At 37.8% G+C, this 19,124-nt stretch overlaps 1 protein-coding gene across 3 annotated transcripts in view; it reads left to right on the top strand.

Moving 5' to 3' along the window:
- MCTS1 (MCTS1 re-initiation and release factor) overlaps nucleotides 1-10,682 on the top strand; it is a 45,210-nt gene extending 34,528 nt beyond the window's left edge. For all 3 annotated transcript variants that reach the window (XM_082716283.1, XM_082716282.1, XM_082716281.1), the window contains exons 2-6: nucleotides 610-762; nucleotides 1,308-1,405; nucleotides 6,262-6,395; nucleotides 8,945-9,012; nucleotides 10,477-10,682. In XM_082716283.1, the coding sequence (XP_082572409.1) occupies nucleotides 728-762; nucleotides 1,308-1,405; nucleotides 6,262-6,395; nucleotides 8,945-9,012; nucleotides 10,477-10,558 (417 nt within the window). In that variant the 5' untranslated portion in view covers nucleotides 610-727 and the 3' untranslated portion in view covers nucleotides 10,559-10,682. The remainder of the gene's footprint in view (nucleotides 1-609; nucleotides 763-1,307; nucleotides 1,406-6,261; nucleotides 6,396-8,944; nucleotides 9,013-10,476) is intronic.
- Nucleotides 10,683-19,124: the final 8,442 nt, after the last annotated feature.

Raw genomic sequence — 19,124 nt, 5'->3', positions numbered from 1 at the left:
TTGGTAGACATAAAAAGCAAAGGGGGAACATGGGCAAAGGAAGGTGGGTTTTGTGCATGACATTTTGAACAAAAATAAATAGGGATCTTAGAAATAATCCTCATCATCACTTAACAAAACAAAACAAAACCTCAGCAGATTGCATAGCCTAGCAGGGGCCAGTTTTCTGTGTTATATTTGGGTTGGTCTTTTGTGTTTCAGCGCTTGAGGGGTTTTTATTTTGTTTTGTTTTACTTTTGTTTTTTCACACAGGTTTTGTTATAGGTGGGGATCTGTTTCTTCCTGGGTAGAATTGAGAAGGGTTTTCCAGGAAAGGCATTTGTGTAGCTGATTACAGATTAGGATGTGAAATATGCCTCCTATCCTCCCCCCCACCCCCACCGCCCCCCTCCATTGTGTATACATGACAGTTTAATATTGTATTAAGACACTGGTTTTGCGCTGGACAGAATTAAAGGGAAATGATATTTTTAAAAACAATTTATTTCATAGTTATTTTAGACATCTAAAATACTTACTTGGGAATAGATGACTAATGAAAACAATACCTTTAGCTATTTTGATATGTCTGCTTGAAAATGCCTTTTTCTTGCAAAAATCATTTGACAGATTTGATGAAAAAGAAAATGTGTCCAACTGCATCCAGTTGAAAACCTCAGTTATAAAGGGTATTAAGAACCAGTTGATAGAACAATTTCCAGGTATTGAACCATGGCTTAATCAAATCATGCCTAAGAAAGATCCTGTCAAAATAGTGCGATGGTAAGTCTATTTTTCTCTATATAAAGCTTAGAGTAGCTGAATATTGTATGATTAGATTGCACTCATAATAAATGGAATTATTTTCACATTAACCATTGGTTGATTAATTATAGAAGTAGATAAATAGAAAAACTAAAACATCAATATTTGTATTTTCAAGTGTTTCTCTTTGTTCCTGAAAAATGTAGCTTTGTGTACTGATTGTTTTATTAGAGTTAAGTGTTTTTATTCAGACTTGAATTTATTTCAGTTTGTACTGTAGATATTTGTTTTATTGAATTACCTAATGATGAAATTAAGATAATAAGATGTGAAATGAAATTGTAGTAGGTCATATTTTTTTTTATTCCTCTACTGGACTGTTATGGTAGGTGAAACAATTTAAATGGTGATTTTTTTTTCCTGGATATTTAATGAAATATAAAAGAGGTTACTGTATCTTTGTAGATGTATGTTTCATATTTTTTGTTATCTAAAGGATGTTTGACATATTCATTTTAGAAAGAAAATATCTAACTTGGTACTTTGTGACATTTGTCTTACAGCCATGAACATATAGAAATCCTTACAGTAAATGGAGAATTACTATTTTTTAGACAAAGAGAAGGGCCTTTTTATCCAACCCTAAGGTTACTTCACAAATGTAAGTCTTGTTAGAAAATATGTATTTGGGGTACCTGGGTGACTCAGTGGCTTAAAGCCTCTGCCTTCAGCTCAGGTCATGGTCCCAGGGTCCTGGGATCGAGCCCCGAATTGGGCTGTCTGCTCAGCAGGGAGCCTCCCCCCACCGCCTGCCTTTCTGCCTACTTGTGATCTCTGTCTGTCAAATAAATAAATAAAATCTTTTTTAAAAAAAAAGAAAATATGTATTTGGGGACATGGAAAGTTGGAAGTGATTTCTGGAAGTTAACTTATTAATACTAGGTGATAAGGGATATAAAACTAAAATGAATCCCCATCTTGTAGTAAATTTTAAAAAATGCAAATTTTCTTATTAGGCATTCCAGAAAGGCCAAGAAAGAACATTCATTCATTGAGCAAATATTTATTGAACTTACCATGTGTCAGGCTCTGAACTAGCTACTTGAGAATATGACAGGAATCAAAGGCAGACATGGTTCCTGTCCCTATGAAGCTAACAGTCTTGTTGGAAGAATAGATAACAATTAGATAATTACATATATATATGTACACATGTATACATGTATACATTCGATAAATACATAAATATTCACAAACGGTGATAAGTGCTATGAGCACTTCCTTCTTTTAAATTTGTATGTAGATTTGTCTTGTAGAGATAACTCTGTATAAAGGAAAGGACTGACTAATTGTGGGAATCCCAGTTACTGTTAGTTGAGTGCCAAGCTCAGGTGTTATGAAATAATGTTTCTTACATACCTACATTATTATTAGACTGAGTACATTACAAAAGAAAATCCAAAGGAGATACAATCTTCATGCGCAAGAGGTTTTTAACTGTGAAGTCAAAATTTCCGCTTTTCAAACCAGTATATTTCTGGCATTCCAGCCAAGAGGCAGAAAGGAAGGGAGCAACTGGAGGGCTCTAGAGATGGTAGTGGTAACTTAATGAGTTTGGTTTTTGGTAAGACAAGATCAATTTTGAATTACCTGGTAGAATGGAGGTCTGGAGCGGTAAGGCGAGTCTTAAAAGGAAGGTTATTTACAGATTAGGAAGGATTATTTACAGTTATTTGATTAAGTATTGATTTCCTCGGATTAAAAAAGTACAATGGAGAGAAACTGAGTCCTGATGCAATGGGAAAAGTTTAAAATGAAAATATGTTGGTGACATTAGGACATTTTGATGACATTAATTCCTTTTTAACTAAAAGAGAACAAAGACAAAATGCTCAAATGTCTTGCATGAATCTAGATTGGGTCCTGGTTTGAAAAACAAAATTCAAGCCCTCCTCCCCTGCCTCAAAAGAAATAAAACACTTTCTTAGACTCTTGGGGCAAAATTTGAACATGGTTTGGCTAAAGATGATATTGTACAACTAGTGTTAAATTTTTAGGTATGATAATATTGTGGTTATTTAGGAGAATGATTTTATTTTTAGGTGATATGTACTTATGGTGAAGCATTATGTCTGAAATTTCAAATGGTGGAGGACAAAATATGTGTGTAGAAATAAAAAGAGATAGAGCAAGTAGAGCAAAGGGTTAATGAAGAGTTTTTCAATCTACGTGGATGGTGTCCAAGTGTTCATTGAACTATTCTTACGGTTTTTCTCTATGCTAAGACTTTGCATAATAAGTTGGAAGAGAGAAATGTCCCTATTTAATGATATTTTGCTAGGAACCAACCTTTTAGGACATCCTAAAGTTATTGATTTGCAAGAAGCACAGTAATATGGTGGTTAAAAGCATACTTGGAGTTAGGAACACCAGGTTCAATTCCCAGCACATGTCATTTTTGCCAAGCCACTTAAACAGGTCAAGTCACTTAACGTGCTTAAGCTTTATTGCCTTATCCTTATTTTTTAAAAGATTTTATTTATTTATTTGTCAGAAGATGAGAGAGAGAGTGCTCAAGCAGGGAGTAGCAGCAGGCAGAGGGAGAAGCAGGTTCCCCGAGGAGCAAGGAGCCTGGGACTAGATCCCAGGACCCTGAGATCACAACCTGAGCCAACAGCAGACACTTAACCCACTGAGCCACCCAGACATCCCTATTGCCTTATCTTTAAAATGGATATATTATCCCTGCATCAGCCTCCACATTCAGCGCTGAGTCTCCTTGGAATCCTCTCCCTTTCCTTCTCCTCCTCCTCCCCTGTGTGTACTTGCATTCTCCCTCTCTCTCTCTCAGATAAATAAATAAAGTCTTCAAGAAAAAGGATATATGGTATTATCTCCCAGGGTTGTGAGCATTAAATGAGACTGTGCATATAATTCATCTAACACAGTGCTTGGAACACAGTAATGGCTTAATATAAGATAGCCCCTGTAGTGATATAGTAATTGTGCAAAAACCGTCCACTACTACTGTGTATTATTGTCCTTACCATGATCAGGATCATCATCATCATATTATTAAAGGGCAGGTACTAATGAGGATGGAGAACTGGAAAGCAAATTATGTATAAATGCGTTCATTCAGGTTCCTTTTTTAAATAAGATGTTTAAATTTGAATCCATGTTTAATATATGGTCTCGGTTGGAAGAAGACTTACTTGTTCTCTAACTAGTAGGAGGGCTAGTGGTAGGGCATTAAAGTGAATAAATTTGAGGGGCACCTGAGTAGTTCAGTGGGATAAGCCTCTGCCTTCAGCTCAGGTCATGATCCCAGGGTCCTGGGATCGAGCCCCGAATATGGGCTCTCTGGCTCAGCAGGGAGCCTCCCCCCCACCGCCTTTCTCTCTGCCTACTTGTGATCTCTCTCTCTCTGTTAAATGAATAAAGTATTTTTAAAAAGTGAATAAATTTTACCAGTTAATTATTATTTCCAGAAAACCCCGAGAGGTCTAAAAAGTTTTGAATCCTTCAGGAAGCCTTTACTTCTTAGATTGTGAACTATTAGTAGACACACATACACACACAAAAATAAGTTTTTGAGATTACAAAAGGAATTCATGTTCATAGAGAGTTGGAAAATAGAGAAATGAAATCATCTGTATTTCCATGACCTAGAGATAACCATAGCTAGTATGTCAGTGTATTTCTTTTTTTAAAAATTTATTTGAGAGAGAGGGAAAACAAGCAGGGGGAGGGGCAGAGGGAGAAGCAGACTCTCCACTGAGCAGAGAGCCCAATGCAGGGCTTGATCCCAGGACACTGGGATCATGACCTGAGTTGAAGGCAGAAGGATAACTGACTGAGCCACCCAGGTACCTCTATTTGCTATGTTGGGTGTATGTATAAACGTATGTATTTTTTTCCTTTTGAAGTTGTGCACTCTGTTAAATAGTTTTTAATTAATAGAGTTGTTTTTTTTTTTTAGGACAGTTGCAGGTTTATAGAAAAATAGAGCAGAAAGTACAGAGTTCCCATGTACTTCCTACCCCCCTTCCCTTGTTATTAACATCTTATATTGATGTACTGCATTTATTACTATTGATGAACCAATGTTCTTACATTATTATTAACCAAAGGCCATAGTTTATATTAGGGTTCATTCTTTGCATTGTACATTCTGTGGTTTTGTCAAATGCATAATGTTATGTATCCACTGTTACAGTATCACTATGTACTATCATAGTATCATAAAACAGTTTCACTGCCCTAAAAATCCTTTGCTCCACCTCTTTGTCCCTTGCTCCTTCCCCTCAACCCCTACCACCCACTGATCTCTGTAGTGGCTGTTTTTTTTTTTAAAGATTTTATTTATTTGACAGAGAGAGAGAGAGAACACAAGTAGGCAGAGCAGCAGGCAGAGGGAGAGGGAGAAGCAGGCTCTCTGCTGAGCAGGGAGGGACCCGATGTGGGGCTCGATCCCAGCACCTTGGGATCATGACCTGAGCCGAAGGCAGATGCTTAACACCTGAGCCACCCAGGGGTCCCTGGTGTTTTTTTTTATTATTATTATTGTTTTTTTTTCTTTTAACATTAGTATGAACATTTACCTGAGTATTACATAGTCTCTAAAAATATGGTTATGTTTTATGTATGTTATACTTAAGTCATTTATCTCTTTATTGTTGGACATTTAGGTTGATTCCAATTTATTTCTATTATAAAGAGTAGTACTTCAATGAATATATTTCTACCTAAGTATATTATGTATCTCTAATTTTTAAAAAAGATTTTATTTATTTGTTTGACAGAGAGAGACAAGACAGGGAACACAAGCAGGAGAAGTGGAAGAGGGAGAAACAGGCTTCCCATTAAGCAGGGAGCCCAACGTGGGCCTTGATCCCAGGACCCTGGGATCATGACCCGAGCCGAAGGCAGATGCTTAACACCTGAGCCACCCAGGTGGCCCTCTCTAATTTTTTCTTAGAATAAAGTCTTAGTAATAGAATTACTGAGTCAAAGAGTTTGAACCTTTTCAAGGCTGTTGATACATGTTGCCAAGTAGTCCTAAAGAAAGATTGTACCCAATTACAAGCCTTCTAGCAATGTATAAGAATGCTAGTTTTCCCACACTCTTGCTAGCACTGGGGATTACTTTTGTCAAAAATATTTACCAATATGGGGACACCTGGGTGGCTCAGTCGGTTAAGTGGCTGCCTTTGGCTTAGGTCATGATCCCAGGGTCCTACATTCGAGTTACACATCGGGCTCCTTGCTCAGCAGGTAGCCTGCTTCTCCCTCTGCCTGCTGCTCCCCCTGCTTGTGCTCAGCCTCTCTCTCTCTGAGAAAGAAATTAAATCTTTAAAAAATATTTACCAACTTGCTAAGTAAAGGAGGTGCTTTAGTTTTATTTTGCATCTGTCAAAATACTGTAATTTGGGGAAATATTTGTTCATGTCTTTTGCCTTTTTCTATTCAGTCATTAGCCTCATTAATTTATGTAATGTGTTTCTTTTCTTCTAGATCCTTTTATCCTGCCACACCAGCAAGTTGATAAAGGAGCCATCAAATTTGTACTCAGTGGAGCAAATATCATGTGTCCAGGCTTAACTTCTCCTGGAGCTAAACTTTACCCTGCTGTAGTAGATACAATTGTTGTATCCTTCCCAGGCTATAACTGCTAAAAAAAAAAAAATGTATTCACAGTATTTTTGTCATTACTGAAAGATCTTTTGTTCCAGAGAAAATTAGATGTACTTTTTGGAGGTTACTGTTACTCTTATCTCATTCCTTTCTGGTTACATTTCAAGATGTGGGAAATAATATCTTTTCTTGAGACTAAATTATGTCCCATCTTAGAAGTTAAGTGGAAACAAGTAATAAAAGAGTCCCAGCTGCATTGCAGCCCAGTTATGGCCCAGTGTTATCAAGACTCAGGACACAGTATAAAATTTGATTATGGGGGCACCTGGGTGGCTTGGTTGGTTAAGCATCTGCCTTTGGCTCAGGTCACGATCCCAGGATCAAGCCCTGCATGGGGGGGCCCCTGCTCTGCAGGGAGTCTGCTTCTCTCTCTGCTTCCCCCTTCCCGGCCCTGCCCTCCGCCCCCGCAACATGGCTTGTCTTTTCTCTCTTGCTCACTCACTCTTTCTCTCTCAAATAAATAAAATCTTTAAAGAAAATAATAATAAAACTTGATTATTAATGGAGAGGATATGTATGATATGACTAGATCACTTCTTCGGACATCGACTTGCTACTTTTACTGGTGGCTTATCCATGTGCACTGCAGTAAAAGCACTCAAAAGGGAAAAGAGCTTAAATTTCAGGTAGGGTGTTAGAAGTGGGTAGTGGGAAATATGGACAATTCCCAACTTTCATTTTAAAGTTCATTTTTTTTAAAGATTTTATTTATTTATTTGATAGACAGAGATGACAAGTAGGCAGAGAGGCAGGCAGAGAGACAGGCAGAGAGACAGGAGGAAGCAGGCTCTCCAAGGAGCAGAGAGCCCGATGCAGGGCTCGATCCCAGGACCCTGGGATCATGACCTGAGCCGAAGGCAGAGGCTTTAACCCACTGAGCCACCCAGGCGCCCCTAAAGTTCATTTTTAAGTTTGCTAGGCCTCAGAACATACTTCCTCAAAAAGAAATGTTTAAGTTTCAGGTAGTCCTTAAAACTCAATGATATGGTTGAATAATTGTGCATTATTTTCATTTCTACAGCGGTGGTTAGCTATATTCTAGATTAACTGGTTTTTTTTAAAAAAGATTTTATTTATTTATTTGACAGGGAGAGATCACAAGTAGGTAGAGAGGCAGGCAGAGAGAGAGAGAGGGAAGCAGGCTCCCTCCTGAGCAGAGAGCCCGATGCGGGACTCGATCCCAGGACCCTGAGATCATGACCCGAGCCGAAGGCAGTGGCTTAACCAACTGAGCCACCGAGATACCCTGATTAACTAGGTTTTTGTCAACTATCTGGACAGGAGGATATCTTGTCATAGATAAAGTGGCCATTTGTTTCAGGTTGAGAGAATACTTGGTAGGAATAGGGAAATCACTGTGGAGTGGGAAGGCTGTTGAAGTGGGTTTAAGAGTGTGTCCTGTACTCGAAAGGATAGTATCCTCTGTTGTGGCAGTTATATTTAAGGGGTAATATAAAGTGTATGTTTATATCTTAGGAACAGCTTATATTGACATAGATACTGGTCACATAATAGGTGCTCAAATATTTTTGGAACGTCGAATGAATGTATGAACTGAAAGTGAGGTGGAGAAAATGGAGAATAGTATTCTGTGAGGACAGGGTTTGTTTTTTTATGTTTATGATTTTTCTAAGTGTCATAGATTAGTAGTTCTGGAGTTTCCCTTAAATGGAAAATTTAGAAAGCCTTTGCTTTTTAAGCAATTTTTATTTTGAAATAATTTTAGACTTTTAGTTACAAAACTAGTACAGAGAGATACTGTGTACCCTTGAACGTTTACCTTGTAGAATATGTACTGCAGTGTTTAACATTTTATGTTTTTTAAAAGATTTTATTTGAGAGAGAGAGATAGCATGGGTGAGAGGGCACAGGCGGGGGTAGAGGCAGAGGGAGAGGGAGAAGCAGATTCTGCACTGAGCAGAGAGCTCCCTGTGGGGCTTGATCTCAGGACAACCAGGATCATGACCTGAGCTGAAGGCAGACACTTAACTGACCGAGCCACCCATGCGCCACACCATGTTTAACATTCTAAAGGCTTCAAATGATAACCAAGAACATTTTGGTTGTTCTAGAAAGGTTGAAACACTGAATTCTTAAAGATAGATTGGAGATATAATAATTATTTTAATGTGTCTATTAAATAAAACCATCATTCAGTGATTACATTAGAAAAATTAATATTTATTTCACAGTTTTTAATACTTACATGCAAGAAATTTTATCTTCTTTTTTGCATGACTTAATTTTGGTTTTGTTGGCATTGAGTTATAGTATTAGCATTTAACTTAACAACCAAGAATGATAATTAGATTCATTCATCGTTTATTGAATATTTACCATGAGCCTACAGACTCTGCTAGGTGTCTGTCCTCAAGGAGTGTTGGTGGTCCGGGTGAGGATACAAGATGGGTTCAAAGTGACTTTTACCAGTAATGTGATCATTGTTTGACACCCCCTCTCTAAGGCATTTTGATAGATAGTTTTCTTAGCTGTGTGTTTTCAGGCAATCATGGCAGAAGGAAAACAGCATGCTCTGTGTGTTGGAGTCATGAAGATGTCTGCAGAAGATATGTAAGTCTCATGTTAGTCTCCCCTAAGCTTTTGAGATATGGGTAGCCTACTCAGGAAGCATCAGAATTACAGGTTAAATTTGCTCTCATTCATACCACATCTTACAAATATTTAAGCAGAGAAGCCTCATTTCTGATTTTTCCTAACACTTAGGAAGCCATTGAAACCCACTTTCTTTTTTTTTTTTTTAAGATTTTATTTATTCATTTAATAGACAGAAAGCACATGTAAGCAGAGAGGCAGGCAGAGAGTTGGTGGGCGGGGGGGAGGCAGGCTCCCTGCTGAGCAGAGAGCCCGATGCGGGGCTCAGTCCTAGGACCCTGAGATCATGACCTGAGCCGAAGGCAGAGGCTTTAACCTACCGAGCCACCCAGGCGTCCCTGAAACCTATTTTCTCTCCCGGATTGCATTTTTTCTTAAGCACTCAGATAAGAACTGTGTGCCAGCACAGCTGTTCTATATGTATGTATGTATGTATGTATGTATGTATGTATGTGGTATTTTAGGAACATCTTATTTAGTATGGTTTAAATTGGGTGGGAGGAAAGATGTTTTGCTATTAGTTTCTTTTATTTTTTAATTTTAAAATATATATATATTTATTTATTTTGAGAGAGAGAGAGAGGAAGAGAGAAGGAGCAAGGGGAGGGACAGAGAGAGGGAGAGAGAGAATCCTTGAGCAGACTTCCCACTGAGCACCGAGCCCGACGTGGGGCTCAGTCCCAGGACCCTGAGATCATTACCTGAGCCAAAATCAAGAGTCTGCCACTTAACTGACTGAGCCATCCAGTCGCCCCACAGTTAATTTTTAAACCAGTGACATAGTTCAGTACTACACAGTGTTTATCTTCTCTTTTGACGTGGTAGTATAGAATATTAAGGAAATATTAAAGATATATTACCAAAATATAGTCAGTATACTGAAAAACTTTGGAACCCATTTGATGACCAAATTATTTCTATTAATTTTGTTTCACGGTTAAGTATAACACTTTGATGTTCTCCTGGTATGGTGACATCATTACTTTGTTTCTATAGACCAACTAGTTAGATCACTGGAATCACTTTAAGACAGGAACTGCAGGGCGCCTGGGTGGCTCAGTGGGTTAAGCCGCTGCCTTCGGCTCAGGTCATGATCCCAGGGTCCTGGGATTGAGTCCCGCATCGGGCTCTCTGCTCAGCAGGGAGCCTGCTTCCCTCTCTCTCTCTCTCTGCCTGCCTTTCTGTCTACTTGTAATCTCTGTCTGTCAAATAAACAAATAAAAAATCTTAAAAAAAAAAAAGACAGGAACTGCAGCAGAGTAATGTAGTTTAATGTAGTCAATAATGTTAATGTAATATAAGTAAATTCCCTACACGTGGCTCAATAATTGCAAAATAGCAATTCATTTTGAATTATATTTATCATAAGTAAGCCTATAAAAATTCATAACAATATGTTTATATGCTTTTTTCCTTCTATAGTGAGAAAGTCAACAAAGGAATTGGCATTGAAAATATCCATTATTTAAATGATGGGCTGTGGCATATGAAGACATATAAATGAGCCTCAGAAGGAATGCACTTGGCTAAATACGGATATTGTGTTGTATCTGTGTTTGTGTCTGTGTGTGACAGCATGAAGACAATACCTCTGTGGTTATGCTGAATAAATTCAACAGATGCTAAAATTCTGTTAGCTTCAAAAATTATTTTAATTTTTCTTAAAGTCAAGTTAAAATTGGGTAGTAAACCTGGACATTAAGAGGTATCTGGTAAGTAATCAAACTCAGACAACTTGATGTCCTTTCTTAGACTAATGATGTAAAATGAAGGGCAGGACTTGGTAAATGAACTTGATAGTATATGGCTGACCCCCAGAGACTCTGCCTACTTAATGGGGCTGGAAGATAGACTGGAAATTTTCTCCCATTACTCCTTAGAAATGCCCTTTCTCTTTTGTGTGTTTTTTGTTTGTTTTCTTGTTGTTTTTCAACTTTTCATGATGGAAAATTCCAGAATATATGAAAGTAGGTGGGGAATAGGATAATGAACCTTTTCTGTATCCATCACCCAGCTTCAATTCATGGCAAATCTTACTTCATCTGTATCTCATTACTCTTTCCCACTGCACTCCCCAATTATTTTGAAGCAAATCCCAGATATATAATTTTATCCAAACTTTAATATGTATCTTTACAAGATAAGTGGTTTTAAAAAAAACTATCATCATCGCTTCTCGGCCTTTTGGCTAAGGTCAAGTGTAAAAAAACTATCATCACACCTAAACTATCGTTATCACACCTCAAAAATTTAACTGTTTCTTAATATGATCAAATATCTGGTTCAAATATGTGACAAGTGAACTTGATTGCCTCTTTATTTTTTTAACCATTTGTTTGCTTGAAATTGGTCTTAGACAAGGTCCATATATTGCATTTGGTGGTTATTTGTTTAAGTCTCTTACGTTAGAAATTCTCCCTTTGTCTTTTCCCCTTTAAATTAATGATTGAAGAAATCTGGTTGTTTTGTCTTACAGAGTTTTCTCCTGCATTCTGGATTTTGTTAGTTGTATCACTATAAAGTAGTTTAATTTGTTTTTATGCCCCCCTGTGTAACCCATAAACAGATAGGCTTGATGAGATTCAGGTTGGATTTATTTAGTGCCCTGTCCCAAAGCTGGGGAAACTCATACTACACAGATGCTCAGAGCTTTCAGATTTGCATCCCCTCTGTATGCCCCAGAGAACATGTATCTCATATCATAAGTGTTCTATGAAGGCCATGGACCTATTTCAATAAGAACAGTAAACTGTTTTGGGAATTAAATGGGAATGTACATAATGACAGTGGGTATTTCTCAATAACCTTGCTGTTCTAGTGTCTCAGTCATTTTCATTTGGTTGTTTACCAATATATGACATATGATTTTATTTTTCAGATGGATACAGACATTTACAAGACTGTGGTGACCCGTGTTACAGTTAGAAGTTGGTGAGAAAGGTGAGGGAGGTTAGTAAAAAGAGGCTGTTTGGCTGTTGCAGCTTGCCCCCAAGATACAACATAGGTGAAGGTTATTGATCTGGGCTCTGACCCTCAGACTGAGAAACTTTCCCACTAATGAAACTTGTAGGACTTGAGGACTCCCACATTAAAATGTAAATGTGTTAGTTTATAGCAGTACGTCTGCTTAGGGTACACAATTAGTAAACAAGAAGTTTTCTTTTTTTTTTTTAACAAGAAGTTTCTTGATGTACATGGATAAGAGTAAAGAAAGGTTGAAATTTGGGGGAATATTTCATCTGGGCTGGCATAAGGCTTAGAGAATTTTTCCTACTTCATCATTAATTAGAATGCTTATGTCTGCCACAATCTTTCTTTCCTAGCCTGTGGAGGAATCCTGATATATTACTTCCTATATCCTTTTTAAGTTCTATGTAGAATATTTTCCTTCATCATGACAGTTATAATATCCACAACTGAGTATATTTTTATATTTTACTATTTATTCCTCATGGATAAAAGTGTAAATAGTTTATAAATCATCTTTCAGGGTGGGTTTCTTCAACAGTCTCATTTTATGCTGACTTACTGGTTTCAAATTCAGATGTCTCTCCACTTGAGGGATGAGGCACCCTATTCGAGGCCTGTAGCACCTTACATTCTTTTTTTTTTTTTTTAAAGATTTTATTTATTTGACAGACAGAAATCACAAGTAGGTAGAGAGTCAGGCACAGAGAGAGGGGGAGGCAGGCTCCCTGCCGAGCAGAGAGCCTGATGTGGGGCTCGATCCCAGGATCCTCGGATCATGACCTGAGCCGAAGGCAGAGGCTTTAACCCACTGAGCCACCCAGGTGCCCCAGCACTTTACATTCTTAAAAAGAGAATATCTGAGTCATTGATGTCAAAATCAAACATTGAACTTCTATTTTTGGTGCTAAGTTCATGTTAATTGACCAAGATTGCCTCTGGAGTGTTAGCAATAAAAAAAAAAAAAAAGCACACACATATTAGAGAAATGAAAACCTTTAATTGCCTGGTTTCTGAAATAATTTATCCTTATTTCTCACCACTGTTAACAGTGGGTGTAGGGAACACTTTAAAAATATTTAACATCATCATCTGTGCTTGTTTTTCCTACTATGCTGAGGTACAGTGACTCTGTTGCCTTGGTGATGTGGACTAAATATATATGTTTTCTTCTTCCCCCTGGGTCTGAGGCCTCAGGTCATGGTGTTAGTCAGGGGTGTCACTCTACATGGGAGCCTGGTCAGTTTCTCAACATGAGGTCATGCAGAAAAGCCAATTCAAAGAGGTTCAACTAGCATCTCAGCCTCTTGAGGTCTTACTCTTAAAGGGAACCTAGTCTACCCACATTCCTGAGAGTAGGAATACAGGGAGAGCCTGTTTTCTCTCAGGCAGTGTGTCTTCAGTTCATTTTTAGTTTCAAAATTAACTTTGTGTCAAGCCAGCCTACAATCTAGCCATTTCTGTGTATCTGACATACTCAGCCAAGGTCAGTTCAGCTCAATGAACATTTATATATTTTTTAAAGATTTTATTTGTTTAGTTGACAGAACACAAGCAGGGGGAGAGGCAGAGGCAGAGCGAAAGGGAGAGGGAGAAAAAGGCTCCCCGCTGAGCAGGGAGCCTGATGTGGGACTCCATGCGGGACTCCATCCCAGGACCCTGGGATCATGACCGGAGCCAAAGGCAGATGCTTAACTGACTGAGCCACCCAGGTGCTCCCAACGAATATTTATTAAATACCTGCCAGGTTCTAGGTGATATGGCACAAAGATGAATAATACACAATGGCCCTTGCCCTTAAGGAGCTTCAGGCTAGTGAGTAAATTTACATTTAAAAAAATCTGGGTAATGGTGATAGCCCAATACCGACTGATAAAGCCACTGGGAAGTTATTAATACTTTTCCAATTTTGGTCACCAAAATTTCAAAATTACACATGAGCTAAATATAAAAATATTTCTTAGATTATATCCAGTATGAGAAGGTTAAGAACATCCAGATGTCTTGGAGTTGCAAGGATTCAGCATTCCAACTCAGATGGTCATCCCATTGTGCAGTAATAGAAAGGCCTGATCAGCCCTCTTCTAGGAGACTATTACAGTGGTTTGGTGGTGTTCTGTTGGCAGCCGCATTTTTCCTTTTCTTTCTTTTTTTTTTTTTTAATGTTCTGGACCCAAAACAGACAGCTGGATTTATCCTAGTGGTAGTCTTGAACATTTCCAATTCAAGGGATTTGATAGTCCCCGAACAGAAGGTCATATGGCATTTGTCAAATAATGATTATATCCAGCCAAGTTCCTCCTCTGGATACAAATCAGCTACTGAGGATACAGTATTTCTAAGCATAGTACTTCAAAAAATACAAGAATGGCAAATGACTCAATGTGCACAGGTATTTCATTACAATAAATATTTTACTTTTTATGCATGAGAATATTAATAATGTAGCAATCATCTCTTAATGGGAATATGAAATGAATGTATGCCCAAACAAAATGTGGTAAATATTTTAACTGTGTTTATCTAGGTTCCTTAATTTTGAGACTATATCTCTCAAGGCTCTTCATGAAACTCAAAATGTTCCAATTTCTAAAGGAGTAGCCACTAGAACTGATTTATAATGAAAGGAAAAAAATGAAAATGTATGCATCCTGTGTCAATGTAACCATCACTTCTGAGGTCTCAAGCAATCAGAAACTTACTCAAGTTATAACCTGTAAGAATTAGGCCATTAAAATATATTTGGAAAGCCCTTCAGAACACTTAACGTTTAGAATGTTATTGGTTGTATTAAGACAGTAAAAATTAGATTAAATATAATTGTTCTTAATATCCCAGTCTCTCAGCAATAGTTCCTAAAGGAATCACGCCTGTCAGCATGGAGACTGATGCATGTAAATGTATACTTTGTATTGTATGTTTTTATATTTTGTATGTATACTTTGTTACTCTCTTTCTAACAGGTAAAAGAATGACTATATATAATGAACTGTAACACTAATTTGTTTAATATTATATTAAAATTAATTAAGTGCTTGTAAAGGACTACAACTCCATCAGAACAGGAGTGAATGAATGTGATTGACAACCAGTTTTTAATCTGGAAGACTATTAGGCAGGCAGGTTGGTTGGTTGGTTGGTTTGCTTAAGAGGCGGGCCTCTTGGAGAATATAATTTATGTATGGGAAAACATACAGGAGATGATTCACTGGAATTCTCCTAGTAATATCCCATTCATCCAAAGTACTTAGTACTATTAATATTTGCCTCTTGGAGTAAAAAAATGAAAGGACACTAAATCTTATCCTTGAACACTTTGACAGTAAAAGATCAATTAATGAAATAATTTCTAATTAATACCCTAATTGTTACAGAGAATGACATGCTTCACTGTTGTTCAGTTCTAATTAAACAGGTTTTCTTACACATTTTAAAAGTAAAACAAATTATGATTTCGACATCCTATTTTTTATTGCTCTTGTTCCATTCCTCAATTTTAAAGTACTTTAATTTCAGCCAGTATGTGAATAGAGGGGACTTTTGGGGCATAATCATTCACTCTCTTCAGGTTCATTGTAAGTTTTCCCAGAACTCTACCATAGGGGGAAATAACTCTCTAAATTTAAAAGATGCAAAGGTTAATTTTCTTATCTTCTAATTTTAATTTTTTTATCACAGGACATGATTGTGAATGCTAACTATGAACTTTCATTTAATCTTCTTTGGGGAAATAAGTAAATTCTATTGATTTTCACAAGTGTATGAGCAAAAGACTTCTAATAAGCAATAAATCATGTAAGCACTTGCTTGGAGGAAGTGCCATTTCTCCAAACATATGCCTTGGAAACAAATCAAATTCAGTTCCCTTTTTGCCTCTGGGAAAGCCATATTGGAGAGACTTTTGAGGTCAGGCAACCTTTTTATTCTTCCCACTCTATTTCAAAAGGGGACACTCTCAAGTCTTTGTCACCAAATGCTGGGGTTGTCCTTCTATGCTGATGCATGATGAAACCCTGAGGCTTGGAAATTTGCAAACTAATGAGATGATTTTGTGATGAAAGTGCATGTTGGATTGATACTACTTAAATCTGAGACAACTTTTAAAAGGAGCCGTGCACTGTCTTCTAGTTTTGCTTCCCTATCCACAGGGCTTGTAATGTCTGTTTCTGCATACAGATGTCTTAACAAAAATTTTTAGTTTCTCACGATCTGAAAGATTTTGTGTGCACTTCTTGGTCTAAATTCTGTTTTTATCAGGTCTAATCCTGATGAACTCATTTTGTAAAGTCAAAATTCACTGTTCACTTAAACATCTGGATTAGATTGGGCAGGATGAGGAGGTTGGAAGGAGAGTCCTTTTTGCCCTGTAGGCTCTGGAAGGTTTCTTGGAGAGTTGTCTTCTCCAGGATTAGGAAAAATTAGGCTTTTTCCTAAGATATTTCTAGAAGTTGCTTGTGTAAGCATTTTAGATTTCAGAAGGTTCAACCTGAAATGCGAATATAGAGTAGAAAGAGTTTCATTTACTGGGATAACCTGTGTCTCTAGTCCATCAAGTTAGTATGTCTCCTAATTGCTTTCAAAAAGTACAGGAGTAGAAAATATTTTTCACTGGCAATGCTTTATTCTGTTTTATATATTTTTAAGATTTTATTTATTTATTTGACAGAGATCACAAGTAGGCAGAGAGGCAGGCAGAGAGAGAGGGAGGAAGCAGGCTCCCTGCTGAGCAGAGAGCCCAACGTGGGGCTCGATGCCAGGACCCCAAGATCATGACCCGGGCTGAAGGCAGAGGCTTTAACCCACTGAGCCACCCAGGCACCCTGCTTTATTCTGTTTTAAAAAGAGTAGGGGCTAAAGTCTTGTAAAAACTTGGACACTTACACTGTACTTATTTCATTTATTTTTTATTTTTTTTACTGTACTTATTTTATATTGTGATTTATAAGGTACAAATTTTATATTTTGTAAAATACTTCCAAAAAGTCTACGAAGAAATTCCCCTTTCTTGCTCCCAAATGTGGAAACCTAAGAGAAGGCACATGGCCTCATGAGTTTCTGGGTGTCGTCAAACCCAGTTCTCTCTGAACTACCAAATGCCCAGATACATTTACTGGGGATGCAGAAGTCTCACTTAAGCTGTGGTTTTTGCCTGTATAAAGAGAAACATCTTGATTAAAGTGTGAGCAGATAGAAACCATACCGATTTGGGCAGTTTGGGCTCAATAATGTCTAATTTGCTGTGAAAGGGGAACTTGCTCTAGATTAATATTCTTAAAAGCAACTTCTGAACTTCTCCTAAAGAAATATTTACTTTATAAAAAAGCCAAGGAAGAGCTGTTTTATTGCATGGCACAGATTAAATGTACAGATGTTATCTTAAAACTTAAGGGATTTCCCTTATGAACTTGAATATTCAATGCCAGCTGTTATTCTCATCAACATTCTACTATTTTACCATCTAGGTATTTAACAAAAGGGATTGATACATATTTAGCTGTGTAAAGTGTTAGTTGAACTTGTCCATGGGGCTAAGGAAAGGGAAATAACATTCCCTGAGCGCCTACTGTATGCACAAGCTCTACTTTCAGTATCTTGTTTCATCTTTAGTAGGATTCCATGAGGTAGATTTTAATTCTCATTTTATAAATGAGGAAACTAAGGCACCTGAGGGGTTATATAACTTTCCTGAAAATACATGACTAATAAATGGTAGATTTGGACCTAGCTGTTCCTGACTGCAAACTCTCCCCTCATATTTCAAAAAATTACCTCATCCCACAGTCGTTTCGCCGGCTTTATTTATGGGTTATTGGAGGGGAGTCTGAGTTGGCCAAGCCTCTGTTCCACAGTGGGAAATAGGAGTAGGATTTGAATGTGGTGAGAATAGGCTGCTTGCACAGGGTCTTCTTTGTGCTTCTGAGGGAATGTTTTCCTGTTTCCCTCTTCATCAGTGGGGTATATGGAGAGAATCTTTTGAAATTGGACCCAGTCCTGAGGCCTGACTTTTTTTTAGTCACCTACAAGCCAGATGACTTGTGACCATTTAAAGTTTATGCCATTTAGAAGCCTTGGCTAATAGGCCATTTAGAAAACGATACAAGGGGGAGGGGTTAGTTAAGTGCAGAGGTTATGGGGTATAATGTGCAAGGGGCAGGGCTAGCAGCTGCTTTGTGACTATTGATATATCCAAAAGATAAATGGGGGAAAGGAGTATTAAAATATTAAAATTAATGACAGGAGCAGTTTGGTTCAGTTTTAATCTAAGGAGAAAAGCTGAGGGGTCTAATCTCTATTGCTCCAGATCCAGTGATTGAATTTTCAGAAGGAAGGTCTAGTGATTAAACTCATGCGAGGAGATGGCCTGGGGCCTACTAAAAGTCAGGTTGTAATTTACATAGCATTCAAGACAACGAGAATACTCAACAGGACTTTTAGGAGGAACTTAAAGTATTCTGCCATTTCATGTATGAGCCTTGGGGGTGGGAGTGGGGTGGGGGGGTCTTACACTTCTGCAACTGGCTAGACCTGTGCTATAACTCTAAAATACATATTGGGTTTCAAAGACTTAAATAAAAAAGCAATGTGAGCTATCATTAATTTTTTTCTGCTGATTACATGTTGAAGTGACAATACTTTGGATATACTGGGTAAAATAAAATACTAAAAGTAATTACACGTGTGCCTTTACTTTTTTAATGTGGCTAGAAAACTTAAAACAACACATGTGGCTTACCTGTTTCTGTTGGATGGCACTGGAGTGGAGAATGGGCAGTAGTCCCTGAAGCTTCCCTGTAGTGGCGAGTACCTAAGAGTGGTAAACATGGACAAGATTCCCAGTGCCAGCATTCCCTCTTCCATCAAGCTAGGACCAGCCTTTCCCTTTTCCCTTCAGATCATATGGGGCTGGTGTTTTGACTATTAGAACATCTCCATTTATAACTCTCCAAGTACCTATGTGAGTGTCTCTTAGTCACTCACTAGATCAAAGCATTCCATTTCTTAAAAAAATGCAAGCCCATCCCATTAAGGACATCCTTATCCCATCACTCCCATCCATCCATGCATCCAGTGAAAATCTGAGTCTTATTTTTAGGTCCTGCTCT

The sequence above is a fragment of the Mustela nivalis genome, assembly GCF_964662115.1.
Source record: "Mustela nivalis genome assembly, chromosome: X".
Lineage (NCBI taxonomy): Eukaryota > Metazoa > Chordata > Mammalia > Carnivora > Mustelidae > Mustela > Mustela nivalis.
Note: the sequence above shows the minus strand (reverse complement) of the source record. Positions and strands in the feature narration are given on the sequence as shown.